The following is a 16462-nucleotide window of genomic DNA, read 5'->3' on the forward strand; positions in this document are numbered from 1 at the left end:
CACGGGGGCTCTCCAGATCCCACCTGGCTGTCACCCCACAGGGTTTTCCTTCCTTGCTCTGCCCAGGTCTGCACCCAGCAGAGCACTGTGCCCCATGGGATGGTTGTCTGTGCTCTCCCAGCTCAGGAAATGCAGCAGAGAGCTCAGGGGACCATGAAGGGCCCTTTCCCAGAGCTGTGAATGTCTTGGGATGCCCTGAGGACATTCCCTGGTGCTGGTGTGCTCCTGCACCACCAAGAAGCTGCAGCAGGGACACAGAGATGCAGCCCATGACCCTGACAGCCTGCAGTGACAGCACCATGACTGTCCCCAAAGTCCTCTGAGCCAGAAGCTGCCAAGTCGGCAGTTGTCCCCCTCTAAGCATCTGTCCCCTTTCCCCAGGGAACACATCCACCCCACAGCTGGACCCAGGGGCTGTGTGGGCCACCCAGAAAGTCTCTGAGGCACACAGGGCCATGAGACCAAGCATTCTGTCGCTCCAGCCTGATGAAGAAGCTTAGGGACATTCCAACATCATTGGGATGTCCAGGGGGACAGCATCAGTCCCACCCCAAGGGCCAAGGACATGCCGGGGATGCCCTGCACAGGCCCTGAGCCATGCAAGCCCACCTGCCCAGGGTACCAGTGCCACCACACTCTTCACCCAGGGGTCCAGGAAGGCTCAGAGGGGGGACCTGTAGGCAGGTTTGCTGCCAGGGGAGATCGCCCACCCTGAAGATGCCTGGCCCAAACCCAGCACAGACCTGGGCTCCCCCATCTCCTGTCCCAGTTTAGTGGCAGATTTGAAGGCAAGGGACCCACCTAAGCTACCCTTCCACCCCTGCACCAGCTCCTTGGGGAGGGAAGGCAGGCGAGGTCCCACCAGAGGTCTGTGGGCTCGGGGGGCTCAGCCCCTGCCTGGGGGACACATGTCCCCCAGCTCCCTTTGAGGGGTGGTGGGGACACTCCAGCAGGGCAGCTGAACTGGGCTCCAGGGTCCCAGCATCCCATCAGGGCACAGACAGAGCCCTGTCCCCAGGCAGGGGACAAGGACAGCGCCCCAGGGAGCTGTATCACAGGAACAGGACGTTCTGTGACCCAAAGGGAGCCCGCCAGCACCAGGCCACGTGTCAGGACAAAGTCCAGCCTCGCACCGGCACTGGCCGTGGGACGCTCCAACCCGCCACAGCCTGCTGCCACCTCTGTCCCCTGCGGTCAGCGGGGACAGCCCAGGGTATCCAGTGCTGGCAGCAGGTCCGGTGCAGACCCCGGCTGGCTCCAGCTGGGTGGCAGCCAGCCCAGAGCCGTGGTGGTGGTGACACAGGGTGCAGATGTGTGCACAGCTGTGCTGTGACAGGGCCAGCCAGCCCTGGAAGGGGATGCCTGGGAAAGCACCGGCTAATTCGGGGCTGGGTCCGTGCGGGTCAAGGCTGTGGAAGGCAAGGCCCAGTGGCCCCTGGGGCCAGCAGAGACAGGGGCAGCGTTTGTAAAGGAAGGTTCAATTAGTGGTGGGAACCACGATGAGCTGTGAGGGCCGTTGTTGGAGGCCACAGCTCTCCCGGGGACGCCAGGCACGAGGGACAGGATTGGGCCCACGCTGGTGGCAGCAGAGGGGACAAAATGCTCATGAACAGTGGCAGGAGCTGCCACAGGGCTGCAGCCCCCTGGACGCCGCCTGGGAGCCACCCCGGTGTCCTCAGGTGTGGGGGGACGGTCCCCGCTGTCCCAGGGCCGAGGCCTTGCCGCCCCCCAGCCCCGCACTGTCCTCTGTCGCTCCGCCAGGAATTCTCCGAGGCCGTCCCCGGGCGTGACACCGGAGCCCGGCGGGGCGCGGGGTCGGTCCCGCGGGCGCAGGGCTCCCACTCGAGGGCCCCGGCCAGCACTGCCCGCCGCGGGGCTGGGCTGGCCCCCCGTGCCACCGCGGGCAGGTCCCCAGCCACGGAAGGGCAGAGGAGCAGGAGGACACGGGGACCGCAGATGAGGTGACGAAGCCACCAACGCGGCCTCGGGGCAGCCACCGGCTCCATCAGGGAACCGCATTTTCTTCCCGTCATTAATTAGCAGCTGAATCCGTCACTAACTAGCGGCTGGATCCGTCTGTTTCGCTGCTGGAAACAGCCAGAGGCGATGGGCACAGCTGTGGCTTGTCCCAGAGCTTGTCCCTCGTCCTCGCTGCGGCACCAAAGGTTGGTTTGCCAGGGGACTCCGGCAGTGACCTGCCAGGGCCAGCCCTTCGGGAGATAACGCAGCTGGATGCGGAACGTGCATCGGGCATTCCAGAGAATTGTGATCCGGAGGGGACATCCCACCCGCCTTGTGCATCGTGCTGCTTCTCGGGGGTGTTTCTTGCTCTGAGCAAAACCCAAACTCCACGCAGATTATACATCATGGCACACCTCGGGCTGGAAGGGACCCAGCAGGGATCATCAGTTCCAACTCCCCGCTCCTCGCAGGAGCCAGAATGTGCCTCCTCCTTCCCAGCCACTGCCCGCTCCTGTCCCCTGTCGCCGAGGGGCAGCGCAGAACGACCCCCGCCCCGCGGGAGCGGGATGGGCAGGTCAGGACAAGAAGGACCTGTCCCGGCGGTGGGTGGCCCCTCCCCGGGGCAGTCCCGGGCTCTCCCTGCCGCACACGGTGGGACACGGGGGGCTCGGGTGCTGGCCGAGCTGGGTGACGGTCGGAGTGGGAGAAGAAGATGCGGATGCAGGATGGGGCCGTGTGGGGCTGGGGCCCGGGGCCGGGCAGAAGGTGACCCGTCCAGGGCACTGTCCCCGCGCCTGGGACATGAGTGACGCAATGGGAACTGACCCCTCTAAGTGACAGAGCAGCAGAAACAGTGGAAACTGCTGGGAGAAAGTGGTAGCCCTGGGGCTCCTGGGGCCACCCGCCGTGGGAATTCGGTACCCCGCCCCCAGGGCATTTGATGTCATCATCCCTGGAGCTGGTCATCCCCCCCAGGGCACCCGACACCGTCCTGGGGCCCTTGGTCACCACTCAGACACTTGGCCGAATCCCAGGACACCCGGCCCGTCCCCCCCCTTTGCCCTGCGCACTTGGTCGCTCCCAACGCCCCGATCCCGCTCTGGGGGCGGCTCCGGCGCCCAATGGAGCGCGGGGGGCGTGGCCGGGGCGGGCGCTCGGAGCCAATGGAGGGCGAGGGGGCGTGGCCGGGGCGGGCGCTCGGAGCCAATGGAGGGCGAGGGGGCGTGGCCTGGACGGGGATCGCGTGTTCTGTGGGGGCGTGTCCTGGGCGGGGTCATTGACAAAACGCGATTGGGGGCGTGCCCTGGGCGGGCGGAGAAGCCAATGAGGCGCTGGGGGCGTGTCCCGAGCGGGGGCGGAGCCAATGGGCTGCGGGGGGCGTGTCCCGATCGGGGCGGAGCCAATGGGCTGCGGGGGGCGTGTCCCGGGCGGAGCCCCGCCGGTGGGCGCGGGGGCCCGGCCGGTACCGGGATGGGGCTGCCGGCGGCGCTCCGGGACCAGGTGGCCGCGGTGCACCGGGGCTCGGCGCTGTCCGAGCGGCTGCGGCTCTACGACGGCTGGGCCGCCCGCTACGAGCAGGTACCGGGGACCCCGCGGGGACGGGAGCGCCGGGTGGCCGCGGCCGTCCCCGCTGACCGCCGTGTCCCCGCAGGATGTGGCGGCTCTGGAGTACCGGGCACCGCATCTCGCCGCCGCCTCCCTCTCCTTCGCTTTCCCCGCGCCGCGCGCCGAGGCGCGGCTGCTGGACGTGGCCTGCGGCACCGGGCTCGTAGCGCGGGAGGTACCGGCGGGACGGGACGGGGCGGGCTGGAGATAACGGGACGGGGCGGGGGTGACGGTGCCTCTGTCCCCGCAGCTCCACCGGCGCGGGTTCCGCTGCCTGCACGGCGTGGACGGCAGCGCGGGGATGCTGGAGCAGGCGCGGAGCACCGGGCTCTACCAGGAGCTGCGGCTCTGCCTCCTGGGCACGGAGCCGCTGCCCGCGCCCGCAGGTAACGGGAGGGGCCGGACCCCGGAGGGACCCCTCGGTGACACCCGCGTGTCCCGCAGGTGACGGGCCGGCACCGGGCGGGGGGAGCCCCGGAGGGCCCCCGGTGACGCCCCGTGTCCTCGCAGAGCACTACGACGCCGTGACGGTGGTGGGGGCCCTGGGCGAGGGGCAGGTGTCGAGCACGGTGCTGCCGGAGCTGCTGCGGGTCACCAAGTCGGGTAACGGGCCCGTGTCCCCTCCCCGCCGCGACCCCCGGGGTGGTGGGATGAGGACACCGGGCTCCGGTGGATGTGGGTCCCCATCCCGCTGGACGCTGGACCCGTGGCCTTGTCCCTGCTGCCAAAGGACGGGCGATGGCACGGGTCCCTGACCTTGCCCACTGCCAGGTCCGGGCAGCGGGACAAGGTAGGAGGTGGCAGTAGCAGTGCTGGTGTGTGACAGCCCGTGCTCAGGCGTGACATCCCGCCCATCCGCTGCCCACTGGCCCCCTGTCCTGCCCATCTCTGCCTGCTGTCCTGTCTGTGGCCTGCCCACTGCCTTGTCCATGCCCTGTCTGTGCCCCTGCCCTGCCTGTTCCCTGCGCGCTGACTCCTGGCAGGCTCTCAGTGCCTCTCCGTGTCCCCACCCTTGCCAGGGGGTGCCATCCCCAGAGAGGGACACGCTGTGTCAGCGTTACCTGTCTCCTGTCCTGCAGGCGGTTTCCTGTGCCTGACGACGAGGAGCAACCCCTCGAACCTGCGGTACAAGGCGGAGCTGGAGGCGGCGATGGGGCAGCTGGAGCGGAGCGGAGCCTGGCAGAAGCTGCTGGCCCAGGAGGTGGAATACTGGGAGAGGGCCACCACCGAGGAGGAGAGCACCCAGGGCACCGGCTACATCTCCGGGGTGGTCTACATCTACCAGAAGTGCCCTGTGCCGCACCTGGAGGAAGGCTGAGAGCCAGCATGGCTCTGGAGGGGGGTGAGCACTGGGCCCCTTATAAAACTGAGCCCAGTGACCCCCTCCTGGAGCAGGGCAGGGGGAGTTTTTTTGGGGGAGTTTCCCCATTCCCTTTCTTGGTTCCTTCTCCCCCAAGTCTGGGCTTGGGGCCATTGTCTTCTCCTCGGCATGGGGAGGGTCTCCTGGATTTGCCAGGGTCACCTGGGCACCACCTTTAGCTCTGACATTCAGGCATTGTCCCCAGCACCTCAGCGCTCACCATGACATCTCACAGACCCACATGGCTGCTTTCCAAGGCATGTCCAATCCAGGATGTCTTCTCCCCACCTCACCCACCTCAGCACTCATGGTCAAAATCTGGATCCTCCTTCATCTCCCACCCCCAGAGTCTTTACCTGGGGACTGTTAGGGGTGGGTCCCCATCACTGTGTGCTGTGGCTTCCCATCCTCATCCTTCCCAGGGCTGAACCCAGCCCTGAGGTGCAGGAGCCTCCACATCCAGAGCCGGAGCAGCAATGCTGAGGTGGCTCCCAGCTGGAGAGGCTTTCCAAGTGCCACATCCGCCTTTCATCCCACAACAGCTGCTGGAATCTCTCATTTTCCCACAGCTTTGTAGTTAATGGTCTGGGTGGAAAATGAGTTTGGAAGGGATTTGGGGAGCTGGTGGCTGCTCCCCACCCAGCACTGCCTGCCCAGCCTGTTCCCCCAGCCCCTTGCTGGGCTGCCTCCACAATTCCTCCTCCACTGCTCCCTTGGGAAGTTTTTTACCCAAATTTCTTGCTAGAATATTTGGGCTTTTTTCATTTTTCCCTTCCCTCAGACCTGTTCCTGCTCATCCTGTTCCCATGGTCCTGGGAACAGGTTGCATCCTTCCCCTCAGGAGCTCTTCCCCAATGTGAGGCAATGGCTGTGTCTGTCCCTGTCCCTCACCCAGGGCATCCCACATCTTCCACACTCACCCTCCCCATGGCTCTTGTCACCCTTGTGCTTTGTCCCCTGTGTCCCTGTGCCCATCCGTAGCTGCCCTACTTCTCCCTCCCCATTGTCCCCTGAGCAGCCAGGGGTTGTGGCTGTCCCCAGCCCTGCACTTGCCTGTTCAATAAACCCTGTCCCTGCTGTCTGCCTGCTGTGTGCTGTTCCCAGAGCAGGGGGAATGTGGACCCTCCAGGGTGGGTGGCCAGGAGCCCGGGAGGGGGGGTTCAAGCCTTTGTCTGGGGTCCCCTCCCAGTCCACGGGGGCTGAGAGCCCCTGGTGTCCCCCTGTGCCTCTCTCAGCTCTCAGCATCTTCTCCCTGCCTCAGTTTCCTGCTGCAGGGAACACCAGGAGCTGATCCCCACGGGAACATGGGATGTTCCAGGCGCTGGAACACAGCAGCTGGCAGGGCACAGCACCCCCAGGACGCATCACCATCCTCCCCACACCGCGCTGTTCAAAATGAGCCCAGGCAGCCTTGGTGGCACCAGGATGTTTATAGTCCCTGCTCTGGGGAAGGGCACACATGGGGACCGTGCTGGGGGTCAGCCAGCGTGGGGATGGGCAGGAGGAGGCAGTGCATGGGCAGGGGTGGCATGGGGACATGGGACAGGGACAGTGGTGCTCTGCCTTGGGCTGGCACCTGGGCACAGTGGCTCACACATAGTCCTTCATGGCATAGCCCATCGGGCCGCAGGTTTTCACTGCCCGGTACTTCTTGGGGTAGTGGTCCTGCTGGGACTGGGATCCTGAGCAGCACAGGACACCGCCACCGAAGAGCTGCAGGGCACTGGAGGCCCAGCCAATGTAGAGGGCAGCCCCCAGCTCTCTCTTGAGGGCCTCAGGCACCATGGGGTTGTAGAAGTTGCTGACGATGCTGTTGGCAGACCAGGAGACGGGGATGAGCAGCATGATGCTGGCCATGATGAAGATGACACCTGACACCGCAGAGATCCTGGTCTTGGTGCCGTTGTCGTCCACGCAGCGGGTGCAGTCAGCTCCCGAGAGGGCCATCAGGAAGGCAAGGAAGGCCACGAAGATGGAGGTGACCACCAGGGCACGAGCAGCCTGCAGGTCGGAGGTGAGCTCCAGCAGGGAGTCGTAGGCCTTGCACTGCATCTGCCCCGTGCTCTCGTAGACGCAGTTCATCCACAGCCCCTCCCAGAACACCTGGGCCACCACGATGTTGGAGCCAATGAAGGCAGTCACCTTCCACATGGGCAGGGCACAGGTGAGGATGGAGCCCAGCCAGCCCAGTGCGGCCATCATCAGCCCTCCCATCTGCATGGTCATCATCGCCATCGGCAGCTCCTGCGGGACAGGGCACAGGTGTCATAGGCACAGCCCCCAGCCAGGGACAGCATGGGCTTTGTTTGTATGTCCTGCTCCCCACCGGGGTGGGAATGGCTGCAGGACAGCATGGGGACATGAGTGACACGGGGACTCAAGGGACATGGGGGCATGAATGCCATGGGGCGGTGCTGCAGGACAGGATGGGGACACGTGTGGCTCTGAGGACCCAGGCCCCGAGCAGGCCAAGGTGCAGGAGCCCCTGTGTGTCACACTGGCCCCACAGCACAGCACAGCCTCTGCCATCGCCCCTTCCCAGGGCATGGCAAGTGTCAGGGAAGGGATGGGTTTTGGGGAGTAGGATAGGGGGCTCTCTGTGCCCATCCCCCAGTGCTCCAGAGGGCAAAATCCCCACCCCACACTCACCCCATGTCACTGGCCAACCCCCAGTGCCCACCCCGTGTCCCACTCCACCACTGGTGCTCAGCCTCCCCAGCCCCGAGCCTCATGCCAGGGACACGGGCAGGGAAGGCAGCCCCCCACCCCCCTCAGCAGTGCCTGCTCCCAGTTTGGCTTTGCCCTCACAGCCATGCTGCAGCGACCTTTGGATCCGGGATCTCCTCTCCAGGAGGAAATGGAAATCAGTCAGAGCTCAGGTCTGCTCTGATCCCGGCTCTGGGTCTCAGCACCTTCTGCGATACCACCCCAGAGCAGCCCCGAGAGGGCAAACCGGGTGAGGGGCTATGGGGTCACACAGGTGGTGTCCCTGGGAGAGGGGTGGCTGGTACAGGGACACATGCTGGACACACCAGAAGCTCCATCATGGTCACATGTGACCGCTGTGGCCCTGGCTCAGCCCAAACCCAGCTCAGCCCCTCACGGAGCAGAGTTCACCCGTGGGTGCCTGCGCTGCGCTTGGTGGCTGGGACCAGACGGGTTTTTATGGCCCTGAGTTCAGCGGGTATCGGTTGTGCCTGGCACACCCTGCGGCTCTTGCCAGAGGTTTCACCACCATTTCCCCTGTCCCGGTTTCGGTTACTTCAGCCTCTCCTCTCCCGTTGTATCCCCACTCCTTCCCCAGCACCTTTCATCCCTCAGCAGCCTGATGGACACCCAGCACTGGCACTTTGCATCCCCTGGGCCGTGAAAGACCCTTTGGGCTAAAATCACAGTCCCTCTCCCCGTGCTCCAGGCAGGCAGGGGCCGGGATGATGGGACCCATCCCGGGCACCCTTCCCCAGCCAGCGGGACCTGGGCCACAGGAGACACCCAAACCAGGGTGTGTGACCGCCTGCAGGGGGACAGGTGGTGGCTCCATGGTTCCCCAGGGGTCCTCGAGAGAGCATTGTGCTCACATTCCCACCTGGCCGCCGGCACCATAGGGCTACAGGCACATTTTCCACCATTCCCGTGCCCCACGAAGGGATTGGGGAGCTGGGAGGCCTCAAGCCCTCAGATCCAGATGAGACACCCAGAGCCAGGCGGAGTCGCCTCTCGTCCCCACGAGCCCCGAGGTGGGAAGGAAGGATGTTCCCAAGCCAGAGGAGCACTTGCCGTGCCCGAAGCGAGTTAGGCAAAACACCCGGCGCTGCCCACGCCGGCCCCGGGGCGCTCCCAGCCGGGGTTGTGGGGTGGCCCCGGGGCCAGCGCGCCCCGACCCGCCCCGGTGGGCGCCCGCCACCTTCTTCCTGCTCGGGTGGGAAGATCGCGGCGGGTCAGGCGTGGGACAGGCTTTGTGCCGTGCAAGCAGCCGCTGTCACCTCCGGGGCCGCTCGGGAGGGGAGCGGTGAGTGATGCCAGGGATGGAACAGGCGGCGGGGATCTCACGAGGCTCCGAGGAGCAGATTTGGGTGATCTCTTAGGGGGGCGGGAGCCCAGGGCATAGAGCACCGGGCTGTCCCACCACCCAGGCAGGTGTTGGAGAGGGTAAAGAACACGAGGCACAGCAGGGTCTGAGCAGCTGCCGTTTAATGCGAGAAGGCTGGACACGCGGACGGACGGCAGCACAGCCAGGGGTACTGTGAGACCCCACTCCCGGCCCCAGGCACCCCACTCTGGGGCGATAGAGTCGGGTCCGGGAGTCGCCCCCTCCATGCGGGGGCACAGCCCCGCTCCGGTCCTGCCTCCCCGACCGGTTCTCCCAGCCCGGCCGCTGCCTTCCCACTCCCAGGATAATGATGCCCCCGCCCTGGGGAGCTGCCGCGAGAAATCACACTCGGTACGGCCGCTCCGAGCCCCGAAAGTAGGTCATAGTCAAAATTTAGGGAACAGGCAGGTGAGAGCCCCTGTCACCCCTCAAGACCCTGCCGGGGTCTGCAGAGCCACCACGTCCCCGTGACCACGCGGGACAGGTTCGCTGTCCCTGCCAGCACCGACACCGCCACCCACCCCGAGGGACAGACACGTCCCGGGGAGCTCCACGCGGGGTGACAGAGCCCTGTGCCACCCGCGGGACGGGCTCCTGCGAGCTGTGTCACCACATGGCGCACCCCGATACCGGGAGCCAGGAAATGCTCGAGGAGGGGATCAGGCGATGTCTCGGAGAAGATGCCTCATCTGGATGCTCCGGGGGGAGCAGGACTCCCACCGCGGGCAGCCAGGACAGGATCTCCTTGTTCCCTGTCTCAGCCGAGACTAAAGAACCGGCTTGAATCCCGGTGGAACAAAGGCGGCTCTGTCTGCCCTCCCTCGCACCGCGCCGGCGCCCGGCCAGTCCCAGCCGGGGAGGTTGAGTGTCCCGGGAGGTCCCCGCTCCCCGGAGCGGCCGGGGCGTCCAGGCAGGCGCGGCGGCTCCTACACGTAGTTGCTGGCTGGCAGCGAGCGAGCAGCCGTGAACTTGGCGGAGTAGGGCTTCTCTCCGCGGGGGGGGCAGGTGCAGCACAGGATCCCCCCCCCCAGCAGCAGCAGCGCCGAGGCCGCCCAGCCCACGTAGAGGGACGAGCCCAGGTCTCGCTTCTGCGAGTCGGAGACCAGCGGGTTGTAGAAGTCCTGGATGATGCTGTTGGCCGACCAAGAGATGGGGATGAGGATGAGGATACCGGCGACGATGAAGATGATGCCGGAGAGGATCATGACCTTGGCTTTGGCGGTGTCGTCCTCCACGCAGTTGGTGCACTTGCCGCCGGCAACGGCCAGCAGGGTGCCCAGGATGGCCAGGACGATGGCCACCACCACCATGGCACGAGCAGCTTGCAGGTCCTGCGGCAGGGCCAGCAGCGAGTCGTACACCTTGCACTGCATTTGCCCCGTGCTCTGCACCACGCAGCTCATCCACAGCCCTTCCCAGATGATCTGGGCCACCACGATGTTGTTCCCGACGAAGGCCGTCTCCCGCCACATGGGCAGCGCGCAGCAGAGAATGGAGGCCAACCAGCCGATGACGGAGAGGGCGATGCCCAGCACCTGCATCCCCATGGAGGCCATCGCTCGCTGCCCGCTCCCCTGCCCGCCTCCCGCCGTGCAGTGCCGGCTGCCGGGACCATGGCAGGCATTATATGCCTTTGCCGAGGGAGGAGCGCCGCCGCAGCCGCCGGCCTGCCGCCGGCACCGGACGGAGGGGTAGAACCAGTTTCCCGGGATTCTTCCACTTGTATTTCTCCCTGCAGCGATGACACTTAATATCCCGGTTGCTCCCACGGAGGAGGATGCAGGGGACCGGGATCAGGCCACCCAGGTGCAGGAGTGCATCCCATTGCTGTGGGCAGGCAGGACATGCCCAGGGCAGCGCTGGGGCTCAGCCCGTGATGCCAGAGGGGAAGAGCCGGTGTCCAGGCACCGGGATATCTCTGCCATCACTGCCAGCACCTTCTGCTCCATCACTTGCATGGGGTTCCTTCATGCCTTCATGCCTCAGTTTCCCTCCAGCTCATGATGACTGCTCCAACATCAGCCCAGCCTCTGGCCCCGCCATGGCCCTGTGCTGGGGGAGCAGCACGTTGTCCTCCCTGGCTGCTGGGCTCTGTGCCCGGCAGGACACAAGCAGCCCTTGTTTGCTCCTTGGCGTCCGTACCAGCACTTCCCTGCCCTCCATTAGGCCTGGGGCAGGAGGTGTCACCGCCCAGACCCACAAACCGGTTGGAGCAGCTGCCGGTTCCCCACGAAGGAGAGACAGCACTGCCTGGGGCAATGGGGGGTGCAGACCCCAAACCCAGCCCACCGGTGCTCCAGTGCTGAGCCAGGGTTCACACAGCCACCCTCAGCCCCAGCTCTGCCCATGTCCCACTGCCTGCCTGGTGGGGTTGGGTGGGTTGGGGCTGTGAGGGGCAGATCCGGCCTCGCGGTGCCCCAGTGCCATACCCACTGATCCCAGTGCCGAGGCCAGTCCAGTGCCAGCACTGATGCCATACTGCAGCTGACCTGTCCTCCTTTAATCCATGACTCCCACACAGGTCCCCTCCCCGCTCCTTCCGAGCCCCTGCAGCACCTGCACAGGTGCAGCACAACACCGGACAGACGGCACAGACGGACAGACGGACATTGCACTGTTTCATCACCCCGGCTTAATCCTGGGCCTCTGAAAAGATAAGAGGCACTGAGATAATCTTAGTTTTCCCAAACACTGGCGTTACCATCACGATCCAACCACTTGTGGTCTGCTTGGTATGACAGACTCTGGAGCTGCTGGTGCTGGTGCCAGGATGTCCCTGGGCATCACGTCCCAGTGTGCTGGGACAAGCCTGGTGGCCCGTGCACTGCAGTGCCAGGAGGATGCCTGGGGACACCCCTGTCTCACAGCAGACCCCAGCCTAAGGGGATGGTCAGGGTCCTGCCTGCCTGACTTGTGCTCTGTCCTGCTGGAATGCCCGCATTGCTCACATACCAGAGTGTCCACCCTGCAGCCAGAGCCTTGTGGTCAAGGGCTCCCTTTAATCTACAAGGCTCCAGAGCATCCCCGCCGGGGCCAGACTCTGCCTGAGGCTTTCACCTCCCAGCCAGCTGCTGTAACCACCACATTATTTGGGGTTGGAGAGAAGCACACACCCACATGTGTGTGTGGCTCGCATGGGCCGTGTCCCTGCAGACACGTGGGGACATGTCTCTGGGCTGGGGACAAATGGCAAGGTGGGGACAGGGACTCCCCCGCGCACAGAGCATCAAAGCTTGAGCTGCTCATACTCCCCCTCGGAGGCAGAGCAGGCACCAGCACAGCCTCTGACAGCCAATTACTGTAATTAATGCTGGAACGTGACAGATATTCCAACTGGCAGCTGCCACACAGGGGCAGCCCCTGTGCCCTTCCTCAGTGCCACACCTGCCTGGACAGCACCGCCAGCCCCATGTGCCCAGCACTGCCGGCCAGCAAGGCCAACAGGCACCGGCTCAGCACGGAGCAGAGGAGCATCAGCCAACCCCAGTGCCCTTGGAGCCCGAGGATGGTGCTGCAGCACAGGTGGGACCACCAAGCACCTCAGGACATGCCATCCAGGGAAACCACTCATGGACACCAGCCCCACAGCCCCATCCCAGTGCTCATTCCCAGTCCATCCTGCAGGACCCCAGTCCCAGCTTTGCCCCAGTGTCACCTGCAAGGAGCCATGGCACAGGCACATGTCCTGGTGGGACCACAGCCCACTTGCTCAGCAGGGAGCTCCTCCACCCAAAAATGGGGTACTCAACACACTCAACCCATCCCAAGCCTTCACCCCCCACCACCTGCCCCAGCACCCAGACAGGTGTGGATTCCCACCCCCAAATCCAGTGGGATTTGAAGGACATGTGGGAGCCTGGGGTCCCATCCCTGTTCCACTGCACTACGAGGACTGGTGAGGGCAGAGCTCCCATCCTGGCATATCCATCAGGAAACACCTTCGGACACTTGTTCACCAGCATGGGGACACATTGCAGCCCCTCAGCTGGGCAGTGAGGCCATTCCCAGGCAGGGAGGTGACACTAAACCCAGTGTCACCACAATGCCAGGTACTGCTGGGTGCACAGCAGAGGCTGTGTCACCCTGACCTTGCTCAGGGTAGAGGACACTCTGCAGAGAGAGAGGGCTTGGGGCATGAACCTCCTGCCAAAAAGGGTTTGGGGACATCCCCGCCCCGGACACAGGTGACAGTCCCACCTCACACACCCCGTGTCACTGAGCCGAGAGCCCCTCATCCCCCAGGACCCACGCATGGACCCACCAACCCGGCTACCTCAAGGTCCCAAAAAGGCAGGTGAGACTTTCCAGCAAACGATGTTCCACCGGGATCTCTGGCTTCACATCTGCCAAGCAAGGCACGGCCAACAACCCTCCCACTCAGCCCGTGAGGAGCGGGGCAGCCTCTCCCCACCAGGGCCGAGGATTAGTTACCGGCAGCCCAGAGACTGAATGTTCCCAAAAAACATCCTTGCCCAACATAAACCCCTCCGACCGACTCAAATATGCACAGTCAGGTTGTTTCTCACTATGGGAAAGCAAAGTCTTATCGGGAGGGGAGCCGAGCGCCGGGACCTGCGGGGTCCCCGCTGGGAGAGACGGGACCTTTGGCCTGAAGTCGCTCTGAAAGTCAAAACTCTGTCCAATTTCTGAGCAACAAGTGGCTCCCAACAGGGACAACAGCCCCAAGCGCTGCCAAGGTGGTTGGCGAAGGGATGGGGGAGATGATGGATCAGGGAGGGGGTCACGGGCGGTGCAATGGGGGTCTCCCGGGGTGATGCTCGGAGGAAGCGGGATGCCACGGCAAAGCCGTGGGGAAGCCGATCAGAGCTGTCGGGGTGGGGATGCCCCAGGCATGGCCCAGCATCCCCCAGCGAGCCACCAGCCCCTTGCCACATCCCGCTAGCCCATGTCCCCCGCCGCCCCCAGCCCCCGTGTGCCGCAGCTCCCTCCCCGCCCCGCCGGCAGACAGAGCTGCCATTGATGCTCGGAGCCGCCTCACCTGCTCCCGCCGCGCCGAAGGGGCTCCAACAATGGGCTGCCTGTGTGCCCTGGCCGGGGCAGAGCCAGCAGCCCCGCGCCTGAAATATAAGCAGCCGAGGCGGCATTTACCGGCCCGGCCCCGCTCCCCCGGGGGGGAACGCGCCGGAACTCCCGACCGCAGCGGCGGGGAACACCCCAGCCCCGGCGGGGAACACCCCGGCCCCGCCGCGCACGCGAGTGGGACGCGGCCCCGCGGCGCCCGGGGCGGTTTCTGCCGTCACCTCCTGCTCACCCCCGGGGTGCTGCCGGGTGCTGGATGCAAGGATGGGGGATGCTGCAGTGGGTGTCCCCCGTGTCAGCGCAGGGATCCTTCCTTTGGGGCCTCCAAACCGGGGATGCTCCTGTGACCTTTGGGTCTGACATTTGTTTGGGGTCTCTGCATCACAGTGGAGCAAACCTGTCCCCGTGTCACCACTGAGTTCCTGCAGCCACCACACTTTGTCCCCATCCCGAGGGACTCGGATACTCCTCATCCCTCCCCAGCTGTGAGGGAGTGCAGAGGGACCGCACCAGGGAGGGAGATGCAGCAGCTGGGATGGGGGTGCTCCCAGGAATCCCCCAGGGACGCCGGCCCTGCTCAACTCCTCAGTAAACACCAGTGACTGGTTTGCTCACCACAAGAATGTGTCCTGCCGGGGGTGGCTGGCACCCCGAAACCCCGGTGATTTGCCCCTTCCTCCATCGTGAGTCAGGCAGCAGCAGCTGCCCCAGGCCGGCACGACACTGGACACAGCCTGTACTTTGGGCAATTTGGGATGATGAAGTGGGGACGCCGCGTGCAGAGCTCTGATTGCAGGGTCGGGGGCTGTGGTGTTTCACTGCCCCGTCCCACCCCAGCTCTGCCCCAGTAGCTCCTACCCCATACACCTGCCTCGAGTATCTCTCTCTTCCCCTGCCCCACAGCCCTACTTGGGGTATCCCCCCTGTCCCATATTCCTACCCAGAGGTATCCCTCCCTTCTACCCCCCACTCCTACGTGGGTTATCTCTCCTGCCCGGTGCCCTGGTATTGAGTATTCCCATTGTTCCACAGACCTGGGGTATAACCCTGCCCCTACCCCTGTGCCCCACAGCCCTGTCTGGGGTGCCACCCCCTCTTCCCCAGAGCCCTGTTTGGGGTATAACCCTACCCCAAAGCCCTGCTTGGCGCATCCTCACACTCCACAGCCCTGCCTGGGGTCCCCCCTGCCCCAGAGCCCTGCCAGGGTAACCCCTGCCCGCAGCCCCGCAGCCCCGCGTGCACTGGGTGCGGGTGTGGGTGTGCACCTGCACCAGCAGAGCGTGCCTGCTCACCTCTGCCACTGCGTGTGTGTCTGAGTCTGTGTGTGCGTCCGTAAGTCTGTCTGTCACTCTGTCTGTCTGTGTCCATGAGTCTCTGTGTGTCTGTGTGTCTGGGAATCTGTCTGTGAGTCTCTGTGTGTCTGTGAGTCTGTGTGTCTGGCTGTGTGTCTGACTGTCTGTATGGCTGTGTGTGTCTGTGTGTCCGTCAGTCCACATGTCTGTGTGTGTGTCTGTGTGTCTGGCTGCATGTCTGTCCATCCGTGTGTCTGTGTGTCTGTGTGTGCAGCTGTGTGTCCGTGTGTCTGTCTCTGTGTCTGTCCATGTGTCTGTCCCTGTGTCTTTGTGTGTCTGTGCGTCTGGCTGCATTACTATCTGTGTGTCTGTCTGTGTCTGTCCATGTGTCTGTCCCTGTGTCTTTGTGTGTCTGTGCGTCTGGCTGCATTACTATCTGTGTGTCTGTCTGTGTCTGTCCATGTGTCTGTCCCTGTGTCTTTGTGTGTCTGTGCGTCTGGCTGCATTACTATCTGTGTGTCTGTCTGTGTCTGTCCATGTGTCTGTGTGTCCATGAGTCTGTCGGTGTCTGTGTGTCTGTCCATGTGACTATGTGTGTCTGTGTGTGAGGCTGCATGCCAGGGCGTCACTGCCGGCAGAGGGGGTGTGTGTATCTGTGTGTCTGTGTGCAGCTGTGTGTCCGTGTGTCTGTGTATGTGCATCTGTGTGTGGGTGTGTCTGTGTGTGTGACTTTGAGTCTGTGTGTGTGTGTGTGTCTGTGTGTGTTTCTGTGTGTGTGTTTGTGGTGTGTGTGTGTTTGTGGTGTTTGTGTGCATGTGTTTGTGGTGTGTGTGTGTCTGTATGGGGTGTGTGTATTTGTGGTGTGTACGTAGTGTGTGTGTGTTTGTGGTGTGTGTCTGTATGGGTGTGTGTGTGTGTCTGTATGGTGTGTGTGTGTTTGTGGTGTGTATGTGTGTGTTTGTGGTGTGTGTCTGTATGGTGTGTGTGTGTTTGTGGTGTGTCTGTATGGTGTTTGTGGTGTGTGTCTGTATGGTGGGGGTGTGTGTGTGTGTGTGCATGGTGTGTGTGTTTGTGGTGTGTGTCTGTATGGTGTTTGTGGTGTGTGTCTGTATG

At 64.1% G+C, this 16462-nt stretch overlaps 3 protein-coding genes across 5 annotated transcripts; 1 reads left to right on the top strand and 2 right to left on the bottom strand.

Annotated features, from left to right (window-relative positions):
• The first annotated feature begins 3377 nt into the window (after window positions 1-3377).
• METTL27 (methyltransferase like 27) lies at window positions 3378-6009 on the top strand. 3 transcript variants are annotated; one of them, XM_032129977.1, is made up of 6 exons: window positions 3380-3540; window positions 3614-3742; window positions 3818-3953; window positions 4078-4170; window positions 4647-4909; window positions 5132-6009. In XM_032129977.1, exons 1-5 carry the CDS (start codon window positions 3433-3435, stop codon window positions 4883-4885), a joined length of 705 nt encoding a protein of 234 aa, XP_031985868.1. In that variant the 5' UTR covers window positions 3380-3432; the 3' UTR covers window positions 4886-4909; window positions 5132-6009. The 3 variants fall into 3 exon arrangements, with proteins under 3 accessions (XP_031985869.1, XP_031985868.1, XP_031985867.1); XM_032129976.1 differs by having other exon boundaries at window positions 4647-6009; XM_032129978.1 differs by lacking the exon at window positions 4078-4170 and having other exon boundaries at window positions 3378-3540; window positions 4647-6009.
• A 328-nt stretch (window positions 6010-6337) lies between these two features.
• LOC116453951 (claudin-3-like) lies at window positions 6338-14123 on the bottom strand. Its single transcript, XM_032129979.1, has 2 exons — window positions 14017-14123; window positions 6338-7171 (listed from the first exon to the last, which is right to left on the bottom strand). Exon 2 carries the CDS (start codon window positions 7160-7162, stop codon window positions 6518-6520), a length of 645 nt encoding a protein of 214 aa, XP_031985870.1. The 5' UTR covers window positions 7163-7171; window positions 14017-14123; the 3' UTR covers window positions 6338-6517.
• Window positions 9102-11056, bottom strand: LOC116453952 (claudin-4-like). Its single transcript, XM_032129980.1, has one exon. It carries the CDS (start codon window positions 10571-10573, stop codon window positions 9944-9946), a length of 630 nt encoding a protein of 209 aa, XP_031985871.1. The 5' UTR covers window positions 10574-11056; the 3' UTR covers window positions 9102-9943.
• Window positions 14124-16462: the final 2339 nt, after the last annotated feature.

The sequence above is a fragment of the Corvus moneduloides genome, chromosome 20 (assembly GCF_009650955.1).
Source record: "Corvus moneduloides isolate bCorMon1 chromosome 20, bCorMon1.pri, whole genome shotgun sequence".
Lineage (NCBI taxonomy): Eukaryota > Metazoa > Chordata > Aves > Passeriformes > Corvidae > Corvus > Corvus moneduloides.